The sequence below is a fragment of the Meriones unguiculatus genome, chromosome 12 (genome assembly GCF_030254825.1).
Source record: "Meriones unguiculatus strain TT.TT164.6M chromosome 12, Bangor_MerUng_6.1, whole genome shotgun sequence".
NCBI classification, from domain to species: Eukaryota; Metazoa; Chordata; class Mammalia; order Rodentia; family Muridae; genus Meriones; species Meriones unguiculatus.
This window is the reverse complement of record NC_083360.1, coordinates 27,734,416-27,759,755: the sequence shown is the minus strand read 5'-3', so window position 1 is coordinate 27,759,755 and position 25,340 is coordinate 27,734,416. Positions and strand designations below refer to the sequence as shown.

The window sequence follows — 25,340 nt, the reverse complement described above, 5'->3', positions numbered from 1 at the left end:
CCAGTCTGCCGGCCATGTTTGGTCTACTACTTCCTCTCTCTGCTCTGGACTCTTTTTTTGTTCTCTTGCTCATATCTGCAATAAACACCTTCCCCTTAACCATGCCATGGATCAGCATGTTGTCAGCTTATACACCTGGTACCATGTAAAAAGTCAGTTGTAGCAGCATCACACACCTGTAATCTCTCTACTGGGAGGAGGCCAGAGGCTTACTGGTTGGCCAGCCAATCAGATAGATGAACTCCAGGTTCAGGGAGAGACCCTGTCTAAGAAAATGAGGACAGGCTAGGGAGATGGATTAAGCCGTGGAATGTGAGTTCAAATCCCCAGGACTTATTTCACACATAGTCACAAGTGCTTATAATACCATGCATGCCCCCCCCCCCCCGCCCCCAACACACACTCACAGAGGCCCAAAACAAGCAGATTATAGAAGCTCACTGGCCACCTGGAATAGCCAAAACTATGAGAGACTCTGTCTCAAAATAAAGTGTCAAGCAATAGAGGAAGACGCTGGTGGCTTCCTTTAGTTACCACAGGTGTGCATTGAGCATATGCATCCGGACAGTCACATCATACACACCACACACCACACACCACACACACACAGAGTAGGGGGTAGGTCTCCAACCTGGGATGAGCCGCTAACTGAGGTGCCTATTTAACAAACTGAAGTGGACCTGGCCACCAGGTTCTCCCAGAATTCCTTAGTTCTGACCCATTACAGGGTATAGCTGCTATAGGGCCCCTACCCTGAACTTTCCAGCCCAGCCTCTGGGCTGTCATTCTCCCGCAGCTCTTCCCTATGTAATTTAGCCACTTTGGCTACTCCATTCCTTTTTGACCTTTCCCCTCCTGGTCTCCTGGCCCTCCCCTCTCCTCGTTCCCTTCCACTTACCTGGCCCAGCTCAGGGTCAGGTTTACTCTCTCATATGACTTCTGGCTATGTCCTTCTTCTTATCTACAATAAACCTTCTCTTCCACCATTCCTAGTAACAGTCAAGTCCTTCCTTTTTTATTTCTTTTTGTATAGTACGGTGAACAGTTTTGAGGAGGATAACCAGTGTTGACCTCTGGCCTCCACATGTATACACACTCATCTGTACAAGCACACACACACACACACACACACACACACACACACACACACACACAAATGAAGTCACAGTAATAAATATGACCACAAAGCAGTTTACATTCAGGGCCACATTCTTTGTGTACTCCTAGCTTTTTGGATGCCTAAAGCAGGTGGGGTACAGGTTCAAGGCCAGCATGGGTAACTTGAGCAATACCCTGTCTTTAAAATTAAAATTAAGATAGGGCATGTAGCTCAGTATTAGGTTGCTTACGTAGCATATACATGCACACATGCCATCAAACCTGCATTTTTCATACTGAGTGCACTGAAAGTCTCAGATTAAAGTCATGCTGCAAAGGATTTCTGGAAAACTGAGTGTTTAACGCAGAAAGGAAAATAGGCAAAGTAGACAGAAAGGATGGCTTCGGCCAAGTGTGGAGGCCTTGTTCTGAATGACCAGAGTCTATCTGCAAGCAACTTGAAATTCTGTATAAGTCAATAAATTGCTTCTCTCCCTCCCTTCCTGTCCTCTTCCTCCTCCTTCTGTTGTTCTCCTCTTCCTCCTCCTCCTCCTCCTCCTCCTTCTCCTCCTCCTCTTCCTCCTTCTACTCCTCCTCCTCCTCCTCTTCCTCCTCCTCCTCCTCCTCCTCCTCCTCCTCCTCCTCCTCCTCCTCCTCCTCCTCCTCCTTCTCTCCCCCTTTATCCCAGACTATCCTTGTATAGTCTGTAGTGGTTCTGCGGATCAAGCCTAGAGGATATGCTAGCCAAGCACTCTGCTGAGGGACAGCCCAGCCTGATTGCCATCTTTATAAAATCTCACCTACTGGACTCCTCAATTTGGTGGGTTGGACCCTTGCCTTGTTGCTCAGCAAGACCCCACAACCTGTGACCTCCCCCTCACAATCTTGTGCTCCAAGGACACACCCATACCTCCACTTGACCATGCCCCCCACCTCCTTATAGTCCTGGCCTGGGCCATGCCTTTGGATTGAGCTCATTTTGTCAGGCGTGGGAGCAGGGGCTTTTACCTGATGAGCTATCTCATTGACCTCTATTTATTTGTGTGTGTGTGTGTGTGTGTGAGAGAGAGAGAGAGAGAGAGAGAGATCATCAACTTTTTAAAGATTTATGTATGAACCTTTTGCCTGCATGTATACCTATGTACCTTGTGTGTGTCTGCATGTGCGTGTGCTTGCATGTGCGTGTATGCTCACAGAGGTCAGGAGATTGGGGGTATTGGGTTCTCTGGAAATGGACTTATATAAGTGGTTGTGCGTAGCCTTTTGGGTTCTGGAATGTGAATGTCAGTCCTTGTCTAGAGCAGGAAGTTCTGTCACCCATTGAGCTCCAGCCCCTCACCATTTTCTTTCTTTCTTTTTTTTAGGACAAGATCTCTCATTGGCCTGGAGCTCACTGAATAAGCTAGGCTGGCTGACCATGGGACCAAAGGGACCTTCCAATTTTTACCTCCCCAGTGCTGGGATTTCAAGGGTGTGCCAGTTAGAAATAACGTTTGCTGGTTTACTTTTTAAAAGTGCCAGGAGTCAGCTTAGGTCCAGCTACAAGTGAACAGAAAATACTAGACCCTTGCTAATTCCTGCTGGTCTAACTGTTTCCCCTCCCAGCTTTGCTAATCCCTGCTGGTTTAAATATCTCCACCCTATGCCTGCTGCTCTAACTCCTCTCCCAGTTCTACTAAGATACCCCTTCCTGCCAAACTATAAGTTTAGAGTAGAAAACTATGGGCAAGCTTGGTCATGTGTCTGATAAGCTTTAAAATAAACAGGAAGTGAAATGTAGAGATAAACTCCATGAGCAAGAAATTCTGAAAAGAATTTGAAAAGAAATTCTGTGAAGCATCTGGCTGTGAAGGAAACTGAAAGGAATCTGTGTGCAGACCAACTGGGCTGATTGAATCTGTCTGTATAAAGACAGCGGAAAGACTGGAATGCTGCAGGCCCAGAGGCTAAGGACCTTATTTATCTCCAGCTGATTTCTGACCCTATGGAATGGCCATTCTTTGCCTCTCTGTGTCACAAAACTAACATCTGGTGACAATAGATTGAAGCCTTTTTCGAAACTATTGACTTACAGGCAACTAGCTTCTACCAATCCAAAATAAGGATGCCAGCAAATAGTGTCTTGAACCTATCTGCTTTCCCCATCTTGAAGTACCTGACTCTCTATTATAGCCACCAATGCATTGTAAACTTGCTGCGATTTATGCCTTTCTCTACTCTGTAAAACTATAAAAACTCCAGAGAACTGCTTCCTACATAGAATAACAAATGGAATAAACTACCTCTTATCCCCTTTACTATGAGAGCTGTGGTTTTGCATCAACAACACACACATGATTTCTGTTGTAAATGGACCAAAAAACAACAGGGAAAATAAGACCCAGACGATGTATAAGATTGCTCCCTCCTGATTGTTCAAGAAAGGAAGGGTCATTCATGCCTTAGAGTTTTATTATTATTTTCTGTATACAGGAGTTTTGTCTGCATGTGTATGGCTGGTGCCCACAGAGGCCAGAAGAAAGGCAGAGATGATCAGTTGGAACTTAAGTGATAGAGAACTGTGAGTCACTCCATGGATGCTGGGAACTGAACCTGGGGAATTGGACCTGAGTGCTCTCAACCTCTGAGCCATCTCTGCCTCCATTAGTTTTTCTAAGTATTGTTCTCTGCTTCAACCAGGTTTACCTGCTACGCTAGCCTGACAGGGACTTTGCAAGTCCTGAAATAAACCGCCCCACTAGTCTGAGTGTCCAGTGTTCTTATTATGAAATCAGCTTGTTCTTAATATGAAGTAGGGACTAACTTCAAATGCCTGGCTAAGTCTCCAGAGTGCTAGGATAACCACATCTTGTCCATAAAAAAATAAGATTATAGTTTACTTGGTAAATACATTGTTTTACTTTAAGTTCTTCTGGTAAAATATGTACAACCTCCGTCACCATTGCAAGCAGCAAGGCATTCTGTTCAGTAGATTTGAGCATAGACACCCTGTACTGTCTGTCCGTCCATGCCCAGAACACTCATCTTCCCCAAAGTGGAACGGTTCCCATTAAACGCTAGCTAGCCAGTACCATGCCAGCTCTGGCATACTCCATTGCCCTCAGAGCCTCTCTGCACTGACTGCCCCTGCTTCTGGGAAACCTGGGTGACACTGTGCACACTGCGGAAGTGTAAATTCTGTGGTCGTGGGTGCCCGGACAGACACAAGCTCTCTCTAGTTTCGGGATTTTTTGAGTCATCCAGAGAAAGTATTTAGCATCTGCACGCTTCCCATCTTCTCTTCTGGAAACCACAGGCCTACCGCCTGTGTCTAAGATGACCAGCCGCCAGCCCTGAGTACCACAGACTAGATGCTTTAAACAGCTCACAGTCAGATCAGGGCGCTGGCAGGGCGGGTTTCTCCTGACCCCTCTCTTCCTGGAGAGGTTGGAGTCCTGACAGGATTAGGGCACCACCCTTACCTTCTCCTTCAACCTCAGTTTCCTCTTTAAAGAGGGCGTTTCACCGTTAGTCCGTGTTTGTATGTATGAGTTTGGGAGAGGAACGCAGCACAGGCCACCACGTTAGAGAAGGAACCACGCGATGCTGGGGTTGGGCTTAGCAGCTTAGCAGCTTAGCTTGGCCAGCATGGACCAGGCCCTGGCTTGCTCACAGCATCCCCACGGTGTGGCCTTCTGTCTGGCTGCTTTATCTTTGCTCAGTGTGCTTGTAAGGTTCATCTGGTCATGTTGAGTGTGAGCGCCTTCATTTCTTTCTGGAGCTGGGTGCTGTCTGGTTCCGAGATGTGTGTGTAAATCCGCTCACCCGCTGACTGCCATCTGGGTTGCTGTTGCTATAAACACTTATGAGTACTTTTTTTTTTTTTAACTTCTGAAGAAGACAAACGTCAAGCTTTTCTTTTATGCTTCCTCCTTTTTGTTTGAAGACATTCTTCCCTGTCCTGAGATGACAAAAATTTCCCTTTCTGTTCTCAAAAATATTTACTGCTTCCTTCTTCCTGGCCATCTGGAAGTGACTCCAGTGTGTCTGAGGAGGGATCCAAATGCAGCTTTCCCTGTGTACGTGTGGCCAGCTCTCCCGCTTTGCACACTGGCCTTGTACCCATGCCTCTCAACCACAGTGTCACCTCTCGCAGTCATCTGCATGTTCGCCCCCTTAGGCACTCACTCTGCTCTGCTGGCCACCATCACTGGCTCAATACCACACTGACCAATTCGACAAGCTGCCTTACGCAGGAAAATCCCTAAATCATTCCTCATGCTTCACTGGCTCTTAGTTGGTGTTGGAGGTCCCGTGGCTGGATAGCACAGTGAGTCTCCTGCCCTGCTGCAGACAGCATCTCTGCTGTGTAGCTGAGGTAAAGGCTATACCAGTCACCCTGTTTCTGCTCCCAGCTCTGACTCTTCACTTGGCCACAAGCATTAGCTATGACTAGGGTGGGTGACGTCTGCCTCTCTATTGTCAGGCTGTTTCTTTCCTTTCTTAGCCTTTGGATCAGATCCTGATCAGCTCTGCACATAGACACGCTGACCACTGAGAATTATTTTGTCCAAATGTAATACATGGTTAATTTAACCCAGACTTGACTGGTCTTTCTCTTTCCCCTATGAAAGACTCAAAATACCTACTAGCCAGCATGAGCAGACCCTCATGGGAGTGAAAGGAGGTATCCTGAAGTTCATGGGTTGTCTTCTAACTCTCTTTTCTTTCTTTACATGTGCCTCTGTGTATGTGCCCAAGGCTGACATCAGTCTTCATCCTTCGCTCTCCATTGTATTCACTGAAACAAGGTCTGCCAGTTGAACACATAGTTCTCCGATAAGGCTAGTATAGCTAGCCAGCTTGCTCCAGGGATCCCTGTCTTTGCTGTTCATGCACTGGAATTACGAATTACAGGCAGGCCACCATACCCACATGACATGTACAAGGATTCTGGGGAAGCCCACTCCAGTGTCCACCCTTACATGACTAAATCATCACCCAGGTCTTTTTTTTTTTTTTTTTTTTTTTTAAACAGTCTCATGTGTCCTAGGCTGGCTGAAGACTTGACTATGTTGCTAAGAATGACCTTGAATTACTGATCCTCCTGCTTCTATCTCTTGATAGCTTCTAGGGGCTGGGGGTGGAACCCAGGTTTCATGTGCCCTAGATAATCACTCTGCCAACTAAGCTGCATTCCCAGTCAATGTCCTGAAGTTTCTGAAGAGCTTTTTTATTGGCTCTATTGACTCACTGGACCTATTTGGAAAATTGCAAAGCCAATTCTTGCTTGAAAATGCATTTTGATATGACTCTATGCAAACTTCTTACATACTATAATTGCAGCTGGGCATGGTGGCATACACCTTTAATCCCAGCACTTAGAGGCTGGGATAAAACTCAGAGGCAGGCAGATCTGAGTTTGAGGCCAGCCTGGTCTACATATGGAGGTTTAGGTCAGCCAGGGCATCATAGTGAAGCTCCATGTCTCAAAAGCAAAATTGTACCTGTGTAACAATTTCCAGACTGAAGGGATAGGTTGGCAGTTAAGAGCACTTCTCTTGCATATGACCTGATGTGGTACCCAGCATCCACACTGGGTAGCTCACAACCTCCTGAAACTCCAGATCTAGGGGATCCAATACCTGCTGTGAGCTCTGTAGATACAGAAGTGTGCTTAGACATATTCACAGAAAAACGTACATGCACAAACATAAAAACAGATAAATCTTCAAAAAAAATCCCTAGTTACTGTTTTTGCTGGAGTGCCCTCCAAAATTCATGTTTACTCAAAGCTTAAGATGTGACCTTTTTGAAAATAGGGTCTTTGCAACTCAATCAGTTGAGGTACTGGGATATGGTGGGCCCTAAATCTGATGACTGGTGTCCTTCTTTGAGACAATGTGAAAGGCAGTGATTGATGAGGAAGGCAGACAGAACTGATGATTTAACAAAAGGGATGCCAAGGACTGCCAGTGCTGGGATGAGGAGAGGGACAGGAAACTTTTCTGTATCACTCAGAGGGTGTGGTCCTGCTACACTTGATTTCAGGTCTGCCTCCAGAACTGAGAACTTGTGTTGTTTTAAACAAGCAAGTTTGCAGCAGTTTGTTATCACATTTTGAGAAAACAAATGCTCCACTAGTTTGTTGGTTCCAACCATACTCTGTACTCCCCTTTGCCTCTGCTTAGAATAGAAATGCTTCTTCACATTTTAATGTACCGATTTGGCCTCTCAAAACCCAGAAACTATTGCTAATGTTGGCAACTCCGCTTATTTGGGTCTACGATAGTTTAGGTATCCTTAATTGCTGAGGCTTCTTTCCAGCCCCGGCTGTGGCAGTCTTAAAGCCATGTCAATGGGTCTTCACCACTCCTCTCCCTGCCGCTGCTGGAGTGTTGGCTACACGTGTCTCTAACAGATAGAGCATCGAGGACTGACATGTCACCCGGAGCTCCCGTTTTTCTGGTCTCATGAATCCTTCCCCTGGGGAAACTGTTGCCTGGCGAGATCTCTAAGCAGAGCGCTGCATGCTGTGATAGAGTGTTGCGCAAGGCCAACGGCGCTCTTCCACTCCAACATCGTGAAAGAGGAAGCCCATAGTATCCTCAGTCCAGAGACACCACCAAAGGCTCGGCAGAAAGCAGTGTCTCCCGGGTGGGCTCTCTGCTCCTGGTTCTGCTCTGCTTCTGACTACTCCTCATATAAACCCCTCTGGAAAGTGCCCCCTTGAAGTATCGCTGCTTTTGAAGCCTGCTTCCTGCTGGAGCCAGGCCTCAGAACCGTCTTCAGGGGTAGAACAACCACAGGGTTTAGTGGCCTAGCTTGCACGTGCCTCTGGTCTACTCCTGTGTGACCCCAGCTGGCCACCCAGGCAAGACTATTTGTTTCTGCCCCACTCTACACTGTCCCCTCAAGTCAATGGTGTCCACGTGGGAGAAGCTACACTTACACTTTGGCAGGAAGGTGACACTACTCTGGGCTTTGCCTTGGGAGGAAAACCATGGGTCTAGGGCCATCTCCCCAGGCACTTTCCCATCACTTATCTGTAAGGGTATGGGAGGAAGAGTTCTCTGCCATTGTCAATGTGAGGCCTGAAGGGACAGAGCCACTATCAACAGAAAGCTTGGTTGAGTGACAATTTTGACTTATCCATACTGGTTGTCACCCAATGAGCTAAATTCAGAACTAAATTTACCGTATCCATCACCACTGTTGAGCTGAGCTCAGCCTATAAAAATGCTATTCTTATGTCAAGCTGCTGATGACAGTCCTCACCCCGCCCATCCCTAAACCTTAGGTCAATGGGGTTGGGTGAGCCTTGGCTAGCACAGCCTGACTTGGATCAGCCCCACCTTCTACACCACCTCACTTTGCTGGTTGGTTTCAAGAGCACAGTGCCATTTGGGCCCAAGGTCTCAGGCAAATGAAAGGACAGCCACTCTTATCTCCATGTCCTTCAAACAAACATCAGGAGTTTGGTTAAAGTACACCCATTCCCTGCCCTCCTCCCATCCATATGGTTCTCTCTTGGAGCACTTCCTGATTATTCACTGCCCGGTCCTCTCTGCACGCCAACTACTTGCCACAGCATTCCTATTGCCCACTGCAGACTTTGGCACCTGATTCATGACCACCCCCTCACTCTAAGTCCCAAAGATACTCTAGGTGAGCAACATGCTCACAAGGCCAGCTGTTCAACATCTGGCCTCAGTACAGCCAGCAGCTTTTGCACTCCCCAGGGCTTCGCATTTCCAGTGTCCTGGGGCACTGGGTGATTGCTGCAATCCTGACTATCTTCAATTCACCTCAACAGCTACTTTTCTCTGCTCATTTCCTCATGTATCTGTTTGTACTTCATGGTTCAATGTTGTGGTAATTTCCCTTTCCTACTCCTAGCTTTCTTTTTAACTCCTGGCTGAAGGCAGCCCTGATGGATCTGGCAGTGCCATCCTCTGTCTGCACAGGTAGTGGCCGAATGCTGCTGGAGTCTATCATCATTGGGGTGATAACTGCCTGGGCAGTAGGGCCTTAGCTGGAAGAGCTGTTAAAGAAAACTGCTTTGAAGAAACAATGAATATGGAAAAAAATTGTGAACCATGAATTAGTTTGAAAGGAGGAAGGAACAGGGGCCTATAGGATACTATGGGTGTCTTGGTAAAGTTGCACATATTTGGGACAGTGACTGAAGTAAGCAAGCCCTGTCTGGTTTACCCTGCTAGGGTATGAATGGGATGACCAACCCTACTGATTCTTAGATGACAGTGGAAACCTCACTGCTACAGGCTTATTTGTTCTCAGGAAAGGCAAGGGTGGCCAGGGGCTCTGCTTGAATTTGGGCCTCATGTTGCCTTGGAGTCCTTAAGAAGGTAGAACAAAGGGAACCGGTGGGAGATAATGTACTTGGCAAGGACTCTGGGCAAGGGTAGGGATGTACACATAGGTAAAAACACTGTCTCTGATAGGATGAGCAGTCCTTCTTGCAAGCCAGTAAAGGAGAAAACATTTACAATGGCCACCTTAATGGAGCTTATGCCAGTATCAGCCCTTAGCCCCAATGGGCACACGAATTCTGTCTGTGATGTCCTTAAAAAGCAGGGGCCCTATTGACTTGGGCCACTCAGGAAAGAGGGTAAAGAGCCAAGGTTGTCTTTGTTGGGGTACTTCCCATTAGAGGGTCAATCCCAGCAGCTGGGGACCCACGCCCTTCTCTTCTCAAGGGAGCTGCTACATTGTAGATGCTGTGTATGTGCTACAGTATGTCAACACATAGTCTCTGTGAAGACTGGTAAAGAACTATATCCAGTTGGAAGACTGAAGGAAGAAGCTCAAACTATGGGCTGATGCAAGATTCTTACTAGGAACTAAGAATCTCCTGTTCTCTGTGAGGTAAGCTGAAACAGCCTTCTGTCTGCTTAACCAGAGTCCCCAAAGTTGTAGGACATTCATTCCAACTAAGCACAAGACACCAAAGAAAGACTCCACTTAATGTTTCTTAATAACTTTCTGGGTTTATAATCTTTTCAAGCAAACGAATACTTTTATTAACATGTAAGATTGTTTTTCAAACATGGTAGGGGTTTTGACCTCAAAAGCTTTATCAGGTCTGCTACTCGATACATTTATAGCTTGACTACATATGAACCTTGAAGATGCCACTTCCTCGAAGTCTCGGGTCCATTGCAGACAACTGCAGGGTTTTCCTCCTCAGTCCACAAAAGGCATTGTCAAGGATCTTTCATTTTATGCCCAAGACCTCCTCAAATTTAATACCAACTTGTACAGACTAACAAGACCTCACCTCCCATTCTGGGTTCCATTTCATTTAGAAACGAGTTAGGCTGTCCAAACAAACTCACCAGACAGGTTACAATAGATAGTGTAGCACATAAAATTTAACTTTTGCACAAAATACATCTCTCCTCCTTTGGTCTCACACAGAAATTAAAGTCACCCAATAGAAACAATACTATCCTCCGACCCTTCTCCCAGGTCATCAGTCCTCGCCATGTAAGGCCCATCATCAGCAGTCCCAGATGAAGTCTGGTCCCTTCTTCTGCCATTGCTGCATGGAGTCGTCTTCTAGAATGAATGCAGCTCCTTCAGAACTTCCAGAGCTGGTGAGCTCCAACTCGGAGTCTCAAGTTTCAAAGGGACCCAAAGTTCCAGGGAGCTATCAGGTTACCCAAGAAAGAGCAAAGCACCTCAAAATTCAGAAACAACAACCAAAGCCCAGGAACGAACGTCATTCGACTGCCACAAGGGCTTACAATCTAGGCCCTAATTCCCGTTGTGAGCACATTTTCCAAATCAAAGTTATTTCCCCCCAAACAAACAACAAAAAAAGGAACCACTGAATAATCAAAAACTCATATCGAGGTCGTCAACCGTAGATTGTAGCAGAAACGTAGTGTCAGTGAGAACAGAGTGAAGACTGAGGGAAAAGAAAAAAAGAAAGAAAGAAAGAAAACAAAAGGCTCTCTGGTTTCAGCTTTTCCAGGGTGTCATGTCAGCCAATCGCCATCACTCGACCAGAATCCATTGGCTGGAAACCTAAAAGCAAGGGCGGGAAAGATTCATCACCGACAGTTTAATCCCGCCGGCCAGCAGAGCGAACCCCTGGCCTGTCCTGGAGGCCTCCTCACTCAGGGGCTCATACCTTCCAGCACAATCCGGAATCTTCCACGGTCTCCCTACCGACAATTTGCTATAGCCCTTCCCCGAGGGGCCTAGTTTACTCCCGAGGCGCGAAGCCAGCCTCCTCCCCACAGTCACCCACGCCCCGCCGGGCTCCCGCCCTTACCGCGGCCCGCTCACGACGACTCGCTCTTCTCTATCCGCCGCACCAGCTGCACCAGCATCTCGGCCATCTTCGCCATCTCCTGCGCCTTCTCCTCGGCCTTCTCCGCCCTGGGGCCGCGGGGATCGGCGCCGCCCGCGCCCTGCAGGTGGTTGAGGGCACTCTCCTCAGAGGCCTCCACCTGAGTCTTGATCTGGATCAGCATATTGTCCATCTCCCACAGCTTGCCCCGGTTGCGCGCGGGCGCGCGCCCGCGCTCGCGCGTCAGCGACGCGATGTCCTCGCGCATCTCGTGGATGACGGGCAGCAGAAACTGCTCGAAGTCCTCCTCGGGCTCCAGCACCTCCACCTCCTCGGGCTCCGCCAGCTCCACCGCGTCCAGGGGCCGCATCTCCGTCGCTTTGCTCGTCCGCGGGACACTCAGTGGCAGGGCTCGGGCCGAGTCCTCAAAACTTCCGCCGCTGTTCAACTTTCCGCCTCGGAGAAGCCACGGAGACGAGTGACTGCCGAGCAGACGAGCGGTGAACAAAATGGAGTCCCCAACCGTCAACCAGCGCTCCGGGCCTTGCGACCCCTTTCACGACACCACCGCGCCCCTCTTTACGGTCGCGCTGCGAGGTGCGGGCGCGCGCACGTCCATGAAGGGGCGGGGAGAGCTCCTCCGCGGCCGCGCGCAAGCATCAGATCTCCATCCCTGCAAAACTCTTGGAACTGTTCGAGATGTTGCCAAGTCTTCGCTGTATCTTATTCTGATTTTATTTATTTACTTTTTGAAACAGGATCTCACGCTGTAGCCAAGGCTGCCCTGGAACTCAATTGTATGGTCTTAAACTCTCAGCAAACCGCTTGCTTCGGCTTCCCAGATTGCACGCTTGATAAGTTTACTAAATAAATAAGTAAACAAATGGGAGGAAGGGAGGAAAGAAGGAAGGAAGGGAGGGAGGGAGGGAGGGAGGAAGGGAGGAAGGGAGGAAGGGAGGAAGGGAGGAAGGGAGGGAGGGAGGAAGGGAGGAAGGAAGCTCAACGTGGTGGCTCACGAGTTTAATCCCAGCAACCCATGAGGCAGAGAGGCAGGCAAATCTCTTGAGTTCGAGGTCAACCTGGTCTGTATAGTGAGTTCCAGTACAGCCAGGGCTACACAGAGAAACCTTATTTCAAGACAAAATAAAAACAGAAACAACAAAAAACAGCTTTCCTAAACTGGGGAAGGAGCAATCTAGGGAATCTATAGTGAGGGCAGTCTTCCTGCTCATAGACCATCTTCTTTAGCCAGCGCTCAGCTAGTTTAAGGTGTAATTGTCTTACCTTGGCAGAAGTGCCTGGGGGTGTGTGTGTGTGTGTGTGTGTGTGTGTGTGTGTGTGTGTGTGTTTTACCAGACAGTAGAGCTCTTGGTGTCCTGAGGTGAAACGTCTGTCTGCTGAGTTCTGCGGCCCCATCTGAGCAAAGTTCACTTTGGTGATCAGTTGGTATGGAAAAGACAGAAGTTGGTGCACTCAACTAAGTTTGCTTAACAGTCACTTTGAACATTGAAGTTTATGGAAAGATGCAGAATTCTTAGTCTAATAACCGGACAGCACTTTCTCAAGAAGCTGAACTACTATGTATCTGGCTAATTTTCTAGCCATGAGTCATGAAACCAGTGTAAATATCAAACATAAGTGTATATAAAGTGCATATCTTTTTAATTGTGCTCTTAGGGCCTTTACACTCAGTGGCTTTTGCTTAAAAAAAAAAAAAAATCCAGCCTTTAGGTTTTCTTGACACCAGAGGAAGATAGGCCATTTAAAAAAATGAAAGGAGTTAATGGCTGAAAGGGCAATGAGATTCTGTTGCACACCTGGGATAGTTAGGAGAGCAGAACCCTGATATGGGGATAGGCTGGTCAGTATGGATCCTGGGAAACACTCTCTCTCTCTCTCTCTCTCTCTCTCTCTCTCTCTCTGACTGGTGTGAATGTGATCTCTATTGCCAAGACAACTTCCACTGTGCAACAAGAGAATGGAGGCTTTTTAGGGCAGTGAAGGTGCTCTGAGAGACGCAGAAGTGGTGCATGCATGTCATCACACATTTGTGTGATGCACAGTTTCCAGCACCGATTGTGAACCCTAACTGAAGCACAGACTGCTGATAGTGCTGCGTGCTGTAGGCTCACCAGTGCTTACAAGGCTCCACTGGTGTAGGATTGTTGGTGGGGGAAGTTGGGGCCATTGTGGGAACTCTGCGTTCTGCTCACTTTTACTGGGAACCTGAAAGCCCTGTGAAAAATGATGTGAAAGGGGATGGGACAGGCTGGGGAGCTTGCTGTACAAATGTGAAGATCCAAGTGTTAGGACCAAATAAAATGATGACTTGCACAGATTTTATATGAAAGAGGTTTGTTGGATGGAGATGAAGAGAGAGAAGGAGAGAACAAGACATAATAGGGGAAGAGAGGAGGGAGCACCAACAGAGGAAGGGGAGAGGGCAAGAGAGGAGAGGGCAAGTGAGAGACAAAGTGGTGGGTTGGTCTTTTTAAGGAACAACCTAACCACACCTGCCAGGTGTGGCTATCTGGCAGAGGACACATGATGATATCACAGGTTGCTAGGCAACCCAGAAGCAGGATGCCTAAATACTAACATTCCTCCCTTTTTCTATAATTAAAAAAATGAGGAGCTTGGGCTGCTTCTCATGTAAGTTAAGTTAAAGTATATAAATGAAGGTTCATTGGAAGCAGCTCTTGTTTGCCATGCAAGGGGGTGAGAGAGAGAAAAAAATAATAGCAACAAAATGTCCAGATTACATGGTCAAGAAGAGGAGGGGAAGCCCCTGCCCTGGAAAGTTCAGGGTAGAGGATTGTCAGTAGAGAGTTGCCAACTACACAAGGCAGCAGGTAGGGACTGAGGAATGCTGGGAGAACCTTCATCTACTTGTTCTGGGCCTGAAGCACACCATTCCAGCCTTTTGTTAATAATAAGTGAATGATGGGTGTAGATTCTCTTCTGGCTACTGGGGTGCTATAGGGAGGTCAAAAGGCTGAAATGCTGACCAAGTCCAGGAAGAACAGGCTGTTTTGATGCTGCCCAGAGTCTGTGAGAACATCCATGGCTGGGAGGGAAAGTGCAGGTCCAGCTTGATGGAAGTCTGTGAGGTCAGACTGGAACTCGTGGTAGCTGCTTTCACAATGTTGTGGATATAAGAAATACCTGGGTCTGACAGGATACTGGAACATATTTATAGGCAGAAGACAAGTAGGTTATAGAGAGAATTCTTTAGGTGTACATTTAAAACTTTTGAGAGAGCAAACCGAGACAGAAGAAGAGACTTGAACATGGGAGCCTCCATTTACCTGAAGGAACTCCATTTACCCAATCCCTGGCAGTAATTAAAAAGGCTTTGCTTTCGATCTGTCATCTAAGGAAATTGAGGCCAAGTTTGGTTACAGAGGTGTGTAAGATTAGAGGCCCTTAAAGCAGGCACTAGGCGTAGAAATATGAAATTCTCCAGAAGACATCCCAGAGGATTATCTGGAGGAGTGGAAGAATGGACTATTCCCATTGGGCAGGTAGGAGTCAGTGATCTCTCAAAGCATCCCAAGAGCAAGGTTTGACTCAGTAGAGTAGATTGGTGCATTCTGTTACAATAGCTCATCAGTGTTGGCCAGAGACCAAGGGCACAGCTGCCCGTAGCAGACACAGTTTACCTAGCTAGGATTTTCGTAGATGAGCAAGATGGGGAGGGAGAGAAACCATGCCGGTAGAGGGAAAGTCTTACCCAAGGGAGAAGGAGGTCCTAGATGAAGGATTTGGATGTAGGTTGGCAAGAGCGGTAGGAAGCATTTGCACCAACCAGAAGTGAAGACTCACCAATCAGCTGGTGTTGGGTGTAGGCATGTAGCAATCAAGTAGCCAGGAAAGGGAAGTCCCAAAACTAGGGAAAGGGGAGGAATCCCACTCTCTGAGATAGGCAATAGGTGCAGTACTTATCTGGAGCCCAGTTGACCTGAGAGGTGGATTCAGGTGGATATCCGGCAGCTTACAAGAATTACTTTTAAGTTTTACAAAGGAGATAAAACTTTAGACATGTTAGCATCACAATTGTAATCTGCACTGAAATATACATTGTAGAAAAGGCATACACATTTGTGTTAACAGCTTAAGTATTCTTTAAGGTGAGCTCTGAAAAGGCAGAAGCTTTTCTTGAAGTAGAAGGGACAAAAGCTCACTTGATCTTAACCTTTAGCATGATTACACATTATGGAGAGTTAAAATCTTGAGCTTGGAACCATGTTAGTGGATGGTACAGTGGAACGTTTTTATATTAAAGTTAGATTAATAAATCAGAGCTCTATTGATAAAGGTCAAAGCTCCGGACAGTCAATATAACAATAGCATAGCAACAGGAGGAAATATTAAGCACTTTTACTTATTTAGGGTATCTTAAATCACCTTAGACATTGCAACCTTTTTTTTTCTTTTTTTCCTTGCAACCTTTATAACTTGCATTTACCAACCTTAAAACACATCCTTAGACCTTCAAACATCTATAACTTGTGTTTGCCAACTTTAAAAAATTTTCTTAGAACCTCAAACATAATTTTTCTTAGGTCTCTATATCCAGAGACATGAGACATAGGTGAGACTGCTATGAACATTTATTGGCCTTTAGCTAAAGGGATGGTAAAAGGTTACATCTGAGGCCTGTTTTCTGAGTCTGACAACAAGGCATATTCTGTCTAGGCCTGACAATAGCAACTCTAGGACTCAGGCTTACAGCCTGGTCTCCTGCATATGAAGAGAACTGAGAAGGCATCTGAAATCTCCCAAGGCAGAAGTTGGCAATATGTCCCTGGGACCCCAGTGTGAGGCCAAAATAGACCTTCAATGTTACCCTGGGCTTGGCGAGGGTGGTGGAGGTCACTGAATCAAGGATCCATTTGTCCCCTGCCAGGCCAAGGAGCTGGAAGGCTGGTAGTGTCTATGGCTCTTGTGCTCATTGAGCCTTCATGGCTGGGCACAGAGAACAAACCTGCATGGGAGCATTTCAACTTCCAGAGGCCAGTCTGCCAGCAGGTAGTCATGGCTTGTTGAGGTAGCTGCGGGACCAGTGTCCCCTTTGGCTGCATTTGAAACAGTCACCTGGTGGAAATGACTTTTGGCTATCCCCCGGCAGGATGGGACATAGCAGACTTCTTGTTTTTGGTGCAGGAATGCCAACAGCCTCAGAGCAGCAGCCAAGGTCTGGAGCATAGTTTTTGCTGTAGACGAGCCTGTGGGGAAGGCTCTTCTCTTATTATTTTTAACTCCTGCATCATTACTCAAGGACCATCCTTAGCTATTTATTAAAGACAGCAGTGAGTCCATGTTTGCACCTGTAGGACTATATGTGTTTGGACATGTTAGAGGACTTGATAATCTATGAGATGACTATTAACTTGCATTTGTTAACCATCAAATATTAGGACTTTAGGTTTTGTCCCTGTTAAGTTGGAGCCTTAAAAGTCATAAATATAATCCATTAAAGTGAGAGCATGACGGTTTTCTGTATGATTTAGTATATGAAAAGTTCATAGCTTATAAACATCTAAGACTATATTATTATTATTAATAATAATACCATTTTTAGAAAACAAGACCAAGCATATTTTAACTTTTTGATAGTGAAGATATAGCACAATGATCAAGTTTTTTTTTTCCTCGAAGTTCTGCAACTTTATTTGACATTCAGTAGGTTAGTTCTCATCCACATTGACCATCTGTAGATTTTTGAATGTGGTTACCAGCACATAAGTTACCAACATGTAGAGCTTGTTTGTTGAATCCTCATGTTCATTACGTTTTCTGGACAAACGAACTCGGATGTGATACAGAACATTCCTTATTTCTTTGGCTCAGACAGCTTTATTGATCCTTTTATCTATGCGCACATCTGGAGTCCCCATCTCCTTCATGGCAAACTTCCAAATTTCTTTGAGCTCCCGGGGAGCACGCTTCTTGAAGCCCACTCCATGCATTTGCTTGTGGATGCTGATGGTGTACTTCCGGTCACCACCTCGTGGATGGCAGAGCAGGGACCCATCTTCTCGCCACCCTTCTTTGTGGGAGCCATTCTGCCAGGGCCAAGCTGGAAAGTCAATGATCAAGTGTTAATGTAAATAAATGCCTCTAAAATTAATAGATCTTAATTTAGAGTATTGGTAAAAACTTGTACATATTAACTCCCGAGTTAAGAGTTTTAAAACCAACAATATAGTAGAATAATATAAAGCAATTCTAAAATTACATTTGAATTTATTATAGCAAACTTATTAGCCAGAAAGCATAGTGGTGAGTCTGGATCATAGGCAGCTCATGGCAGAAGAAACAGCATTTATTAATTTAGGAATTGATAAAGACATAGGTAGTTAGATGTATATTTTAAATTAACTTAATTTGAATAGACCTTCATAATTTTGAAATTTTAGCATTATATAAAAATTATTTTGAGCCAGGGTTGGATCATATATATTATAAAATATAACTATGAATTTTTATAAAAATCCATATCAATTTAAAGTGAGGCTTGTTGCTGTCCTAATCTAAAAGGAGAGAAAATAAAACAAGAATTAATTATGATTAAAATTGTTCATACCACATGATCACCTTAAGGTTTACAGTTTAATTTTATGATTTTTTTCGAGACTATAAAAAGAAACCAGAGAGGATATTTAGTGAGATAGCAGGCTGAGAGAAACTGAAGGGACCTAGTATGAAGACAACCAAGAAACCTGGGAAAACTGGGAACTTTCCATTAATTGCCAACTGCAGAGTACAACCTCTTCCCACTGCCCCCCCTGGGGGACTCAAACCCCAAAACCCCAAGGAAATAGATGCAGGCAGTCCCTGGGACATCTGCATAGACCATTGCAGGAGAAGACCTCAAGGATGCAGATGGGGGCAGGCAGTCCTTGGAGAAACTGCAACGTAGGCAGCTTGACTCTAAGCACACTGGCCACCCTCCCGACTAGAAAGTCCCAAGCAAGCAGCTAGACCCTAAATATCCACCAATGAAAAACTGCCCTGTTGCTATTTCCAAAGTTGCCCTTAAAAACCTAAAGCTTTTGTTCCTGGGGTCGCCTTTCCTTGCGGTGCAGGATGACCCCAATGTGTTGGTTTCAATAAACCTCTTGCTGTTTGCATCAATCGTGGTCTCTGTGTCTCACTTGGGGGCCTCCCTGGTAACGCAGGACTCCCATGAGTCTTACAAAACAAACTAGAATTTAAGAAAAGAGAAATAGGAATTTTTTTTTTTTTTTTTACTTGACGGGAATTGTTTTTTACTTCACGGATTGCTTTTAGTGTTATTGGATATTACTGGATATTAAACATTTGAGTAGGGCAAATATAGGTATAGAAGCCAGAGGTTTCCCTAATAGGAGAGACTATGGGGAAGCCGTTCCTGTGAATGAGAAAGGGGAAATGGGAATGGACCAAGCAGCTAGTGGTTCCTCAACCAAACCAGGTCATGGGCTAAGCCCAAGAACCTCGGTGCCTGGTACCAGGGCTTAATCAGCAGTAAGGCCGAGTTCTCATAGAGGGAATCTCATTTGCAGGAAAGGATAGGGGCAGATAGGCAGTTTTAGAATGGAGGTAGGAAGGGGAGCAGTGACCTTTTAGGGCCTATAAGAGACTGCAATTTAGCAACTCTGAAAACAGTGGGAAAGAAACAAAGTAGTAAAAGCAGCTGGCAGTGAGGGAAACCACAGAGTTTTTGTTTGATAACCAACATGGCAGCCAATCTTGTGACTGTCCTTAATTGCCCTAAGTTAAGATGGCAGTGAAACCATGTGCTTGCCCTTAGTGGAGATGGCAGCAAACCCCTGGTTCCACCCTCCTTATCCCAAAACCAACATGGCAGCTAGCCATGTGCAGTGCTTGGCCATAGTGGCATGGTGAGACCAGGTGCTTGTTGGTGGAATGGCTGTCTCGGCCTGGTTTGAAACTCTCGGCACGTGCGTGGCATGGCTGATCGGGAGTCTGTGCAACTGAAAACCATCCTCTGCAAGCCAGCCTCTCGAGGCAGGCATTCCGAGGGAGATCTAAAAACTCGCCCATGGGGCCGGAGGCAGCGACACAATCTAAAGCCATCTGTGTGTGCACAGAGAGGACCTAAAACCCCTCCTCAGATGTAGCAATTGCTTACCTAACAGCAATAGTTTAGAAACAGGCTGTGTCTGTGTACAAAGAGGCACTTTCAGCATCTGGAATGCGCATTTTAGTTTCCCCAAGCCAATTTTGGTGCAGCGTGAGTGTCTGCCATGCCCTCAGTGTTTGGAGCACCCGGCAGGTTGCCGAGTCCAAGCAGTTTTGAGTAGAGGGCCAGGTGTGTGTGGTAAAGGCAGGGAAGTTGAAAGAAAGTGTAGGTTTTAAGGCATAGGTGGCTGAGTGGTGGTTAGGGATAGATAGAATAGAAAAAAAAATCTGTTGCGGCCATCAGGGTCCGATTAAAGGGGTCCTGGCATGACCAGACCAGGTGCAAAGCACCAATATTAGGACCAAATAAAATGATGATGTGCACAAATTTTAAATGAAAGAGGTTTATTGGATGAAGATGGAGAGGAGAGAGCAAGACATAATAGGGGAAAGAAAGGGGGGCACCCCAACAGAGAAAGAGAGAGACAAAGTGGCAGGTTGGTCCTTTTAAGAAGCAAAGTAACCACACCTGCCAGGTGTGGATATCTGTCAGGTGACACAAGATGACATCATAGGTTGCTAGGCAACCCAGAAGCAGGCTGCCTAAATACTAATGCCAAGTGCAGACCCTCATTATTCATGTGGTGAAGACGGTACAGTGGCTCACGTCTGTAACCCCAGGACTTTGTGTGTGTGTGTGTGTGTGTGTGTGTGTGTGTGTGTAAACAGATGGATTCCCAAGCTTTCTGGCCAGCAAGTCTAGCTCCAGACCTGGAGAGCTCCAGAGAGGTTCAGAGTCAGAGGGTCAGGGAAAAGCCCTGTCCCCAGAAGAATAAGGTGGAGAGGAATAGAAAAAGACATCTATGTAGACCTCCGCTCTTTACACTTAGACAATTGGACACACGCACACACACATCCCCCACGGGTCAGGACCGAATGACTTGCTGTTTCACCAGCAGGGCACAACACGCATGCAGTGTTCATCCTGTGGTGCTTGGGCACCGCTTTGTTTTCTGTTTGTAATTTTTTTTTTTTTTGCATTTATTTTGTGCAGAGTAGGGTGGGGAGGAGGTGCCCTTGTTCTTGCGGGTTCATGGAAGGTAGACGGTAACTTACAGGAGTCAGTTCATTCGTTCCTTCCACACGTGGGTCTGAAGAATCAAACTCAGGTTTTAGGCTTGGCAACAAGTACTCTTAGCTGCTGAGTCATCGCACTGTCCCTCTGTACCCCACTGCTGTGTGTGGGTGCGTGTATGTATGCCTGCATGTGTGCGTGTGTGTGTGTAGGATTATGGTGGAGAGAGAGAGAGAGGTGGCAGAGGCAGGAGGATTGTTGGGGCTTGCTGGCCACCAAGTCAGCACCAGGCTCAGGAGAGATCCTGTCTCAAAGGAATAAAGTGGAGAATTATAGGGAGTAGAGCAGGTCACCAGGCATTTTCCTCTGGCCTCTTCATGTACCCACTAATGTGTGTACCCCTTCTCTTGGGAATACACCACACACACATACATACAAGCACACAAAACAGAATTAATTAAAATTTAAAACAGAAAGCCTGGTGTGGTAGCACGTGCTTTTAAACCCAGGACCCAAGAGGCAGAAGCAGGCAGGTCTCTGTGAGTTCAGGGCCAGCCTGGTGTACATAGTGAGTTCCAGGACAGTCAAGGTGACATAGTGAGACTTTGTCTTAAAAGAAAATAAAGATGGTGAGGGTGCAGTTTTGCGGTCTACTTGATCTGGCAGCCTCGGGGCATGACAGCAGCTACTGGACAATGAGCATGGGTGCAGTATTTTCAGCTGACGAACAGCGGCAAACAACCTACAGATATGGAGCCTCGTTTCTGCAAGCTGGAGATGGGAGAACACTCTGTCCTAGAAGTGGCAAGGCAGGCCATGTGGAGAAGAACTGCAACTCCAAGCCCTGGGGCTCGGGTCCAGACCTGCAGTGGAAGAGGTGGCAAATTCTGTTAGCTCTTGATGCCATCCGGAGGAGTGATCCTATATTCACTGTGCTTAGAAGCTTGGAGCATAGAGCAACCTTCAATGACTTCCAGAAACAGCATGGGCCTGGATACTTGAGAGGAAGCTGCTTGCATGACTGTGGTTCTCAAGCTGCTGCTGGCCTTGAGAGCAGATACTCCAGGCCTGAGATACTTCATTTTCAAGGTTGGAAGGCATTTGGTGCCTTGGACTAAATGTGACCCTTTTCAAATCCATCTGTTGGCATCCTAACCATTACTTGGATAACCGGTCCCCTCAGAGGCACGAACACCTAGGTTTAGTCTTGAGTGTGAGATCCTCATGGTATGTTTAATGTCCTTAGCTATACAGTGGTGGTGCATGTCTTTAAATCCAGCCTCAGGAGGCAGAGGCAGGCCTCTGTGAGTTCAAGGCCAGCCTGATCTACAGTAGAGTTCCAGGACAGCCAGGGGTATACAGAGAAACGCTGTCTTGAAAAATAAAAAAACCAAAAAATGAAGATTGAAAAGATTAATGTTCTTACCAAAAGAGACACAAGAGCTCAGTCTTGTCCTCTGCTATCTACCATGTAAGGACATATTATGAAGGCAGCTCTCTGCAAAACAGCCCCAAACAGGTATCTGTTGATACCTTGCTCTTGAACTTGAAGCCTCTAGAATTGCAAGAAATAAATGTCTAGCCTCTGGTAGTCTGTTATAGTTGCTCCAGTTGGCTGAGACAGCTGGTGTCTGCCCTTAAACACGGTGGAAACTCACAGGTTTCTCCCCCTTTTCTGTCTGCAGTCTTCACACCAAAGTATAAGGACCCCCAACAAACAAATGAACCCATGGGACAACAGTTCAGACACCCAGAAAGTGATTACTAGAAAGATTGAGCAGAATAGTAGATCTTTCAAACTCCCGGGGGTGTTTGAAACTCCCAAGCCAGGCATGACGGTACTCATATGTGATCGCAACACTCTGAGTGGTGGTGGCAGTGTGCGCCTTGGAAATGCAGGTGTGTGGTCAATGTGCACACGAGATGGGAGCCCTTACAGGAAATCAAGTTAATGTAAATTGAAATCTGCTCTGTGCCCTGGAGAATCCCAACCAGCCAAGGGGTCAAGATGTTGCTAAGATGTATTGAAGCGTCCCGGAAGTGTGTTAATATCCACAAGGGTCACTTTGCAAGGACTTGTAGACTTCCTCCATTAGAAGAAATTATGGGGGAGAATGTTTTTTGAAAATTACCTCTTTCTTTCCTTCTATGTTCTTCCTTTTTTTTTTTTTTTTTCTTTCTGGTATTGGGGAAGGAAGTCAAAACCTGGCACATACTGGCCAAGCCTACCACCTCAGAGCCACACCCCAGGCCCAGGAAGTGGATCCCTAATGACACCTGGAGTCTCATACAGAGGTGGAAGACACCTGAGGAGAGGGTTATGGGCACACCACTGCGTGTGGAGGGCATTTTTGTATTATGTGTGCTCTCCTGGGTGCTGTACTCGGTGAAGGCGGTGGTGAGCGCTTCTTGAAGCACTCAGGTTTTTGAGACATCAAATACCAGGTCTTTTAAAAGCAGAAGCAGGAACAGTACACACTTTGTAGATGTCAGTTTGTTAAAATTTGAGTGAAACATTATTTGGGGAAGGATGGCCAACCCCCTCTTATGAGACACACCCACTGTGATTTGCACACAGGTTTAGGACAGGGGTGTGTAAAATGCTGTTTGGGGGCTGTCAACTAGGCAAGAAACAAGAGTGGCTGTGCTATGTCCCTGTGTCACTGAGTGGTGCCTTGCTGTTCCCTGTACTTACTAGCTGTAAGGAACAATCAGGTCCCGGTTTACAGCATCTTGCTTCCCAGGTTTTAGAGACCTGCCATGGCAACCAGTGTGGCTAGGGAGCACTTTGGGTTAATGTCCTCCATGGTCACTTTGCAAAATCATCAGTGGACACAAGTTAAGACCCCATATATATCATAGGTGTGTGCCTGTCCCCGGATTGGCAAAAGATAGAGAGAATGGCTCGAACCACCAGGCCATACCTAGAAGCCCCTTCTAATCTGCGGCCTGTTAACTGTGTGCAGTTTGCTCAGCCCTCCTGTGCGTGCAGCAGGAAACTTGTCTTTACTGGCATCAACAGAGCAGCAGAAGCTACAGCAAGCTTAGTGGCCTTATGATTCTAAGACAGTTGCTCTTTGGGACAAGAGTTGTAGATACCTGCCCTTTGGGGGTGTTTATTGCTCCCTAGGTGACAGGGGCATCAGGAGGGAGAGTCCTGGCTGTAGATGTGCAGTGCTCAACTGTCCTATCCCATCCGTGTACTGAAGGGTAAGCAGGCCCCATTGCTTGATACCCTTCCAGTACTTAGGAGGGACTTCTGTGAGAGTGGAGCCACAGGGCACTGTGCTGGGTGCTGGAATGGAGAAGGGAGGCAGTGGAGGGCCAGGAAGAGCTCCTTGCCAGCACTCCACATGTACACTGTTCTAGAGCATCACCATGGGTCTCTACTTTTAGATAGCACTGTAGCAGCTGACTCTACTTTGAAACGCCCAGGCTTTATGGGTGTGTGTGTGTGTGTGTGTGTGTGAACCAAGGTGACACATGAGGTGAAGCTGGAGACTGTCTGATACTCAAGCATTGGTTTTTTTTTTTTTTAAAGATTTATTTATTATTTATACAGTATTCTGCCTGCATATGTGCCTCTGGGCAGCAGATGGTTGTGAGCCACCATGTGGTTGCCGGGAATTGAACTCAGGACCTTTGGAAGAGCAGACAGTGCTCTTAACCGCTGAGCCATCTCTCCAGCCCCCTCAAGCATTGGTTTTCCTCTCTCTTTCTCTCCTTCCTTCCTCTCCTCTCCTCCTTCCATTCCCTCCTCCTCTTTGGTTTCTTTTCTTTTCTTTCTTTCCTTCAAAAAAATTATTATTTATACAGCTTTCTGTCTGCATGCCAGAAGTGGGTGCCAGATCTCATTATAGAGGGTTATGAGGCACCATGTGGTTGCTAGGATTAAACTCAGGACCTTTAGGAAGAACAGTCAGTGCTCATAACCTCTGAACCATCTCCCCAGGCCCAAGCCTTCTTGGTTTCTTTGAGAGAAGGCTTCTCAGTGTAGTTCCGGCTGTCTTGAAAGTCTGGAACTCACTCTCGAGACCAGGCCAGACTCAAACTCGTGAGATCCACCTGCCTCTGCCTCCCAAGTGCTGGGATTAAAGGTGTGGCCACAGCCTGGCCCAAGCATCCGTTTCTGATTAAGAGAACAGATGCATTTGACACTTGGTACAGTAATAGCAGACAATACGCCAGAAGACAGAAAAAGATGGACGTGGATTGACTGTTCTGATGAGCAGTGCTAGTGCTGAGCCTAGGGCCTCACACAGGTGAGCAACTAATTCAGCCCTACGTCCCACTCTTGGCTGCGCTATCGTGGTGCAACATATCTTCTCACTAGTGTTTTTCTTTCTTTCTTTCTTTTTTTTTTTGAGACAGGGTTCCTTTGTGTGCAGCTCTGGCTGTCTTAGAACTCACTTTGTAGACCAGGCTGGCCTCGAACTCACAGAGATCCCCTGCCTCCCGAGTGCTGGGATGAAAGGCTCACTAGTGTTAATAACAATTGTGTGTGTGTGTGTGTGTGTGTGTGTGTGCAAGCATGTTGAGGCAGTGTTGCCTGGAACTTGTTATGTAGCTCAGGATGACTTCAACTCCTGCTCCTCCTGCCTCCATTTCCCGAGTGCTAGGATAACAGGCATGTACAGCCACACCCAGTTTATGCAGTATTGGGGCTTGAACCCAGGGCCTGTGGACACAAGGAAAATACTCTGCCAGCTGTCATTCCGAGCCCTGCTGTTTTGTTTT

The 25,340-nt window shown here is 46.6% G+C and overlaps 1 protein-coding gene and 1 pseudogene across 1 annotated transcript; both read right to left on the bottom strand.

The window, feature by feature from the left end:
* Positions 1 to 10,068: 10,068 nt before the first annotated feature.
* Positions 10,069 to 11,936, bottom strand: LOC110544376 (MORF4 family-associated protein 1). The gene is made up of 2 exons (XM_021630388.2): positions 11,381 to 11,936; positions 10,069 to 11,130 (listed from the first exon to the last, which is right to left on the bottom strand). The coding sequence occupies exon 1, from the start codon at positions 11,766 to 11,768 to the stop codon at positions 11,391 to 11,393; it is 378 nt and encodes a 125-aa protein (XP_021486063.1). The 5' UTR covers positions 11,769 to 11,936; the 3' UTR covers positions 10,069 to 11,130; positions 11,381 to 11,390.
* A 5,152-nt stretch (positions 11,937 to 17,088) lies between these two features.
* LOC110544397 (large ribosomal subunit protein eL31-like) lies at positions 17,089 to 17,541 on the bottom strand (annotated as a pseudogene).
* Positions 17,542 to 25,340: the final 7,799 nt, after the last annotated feature.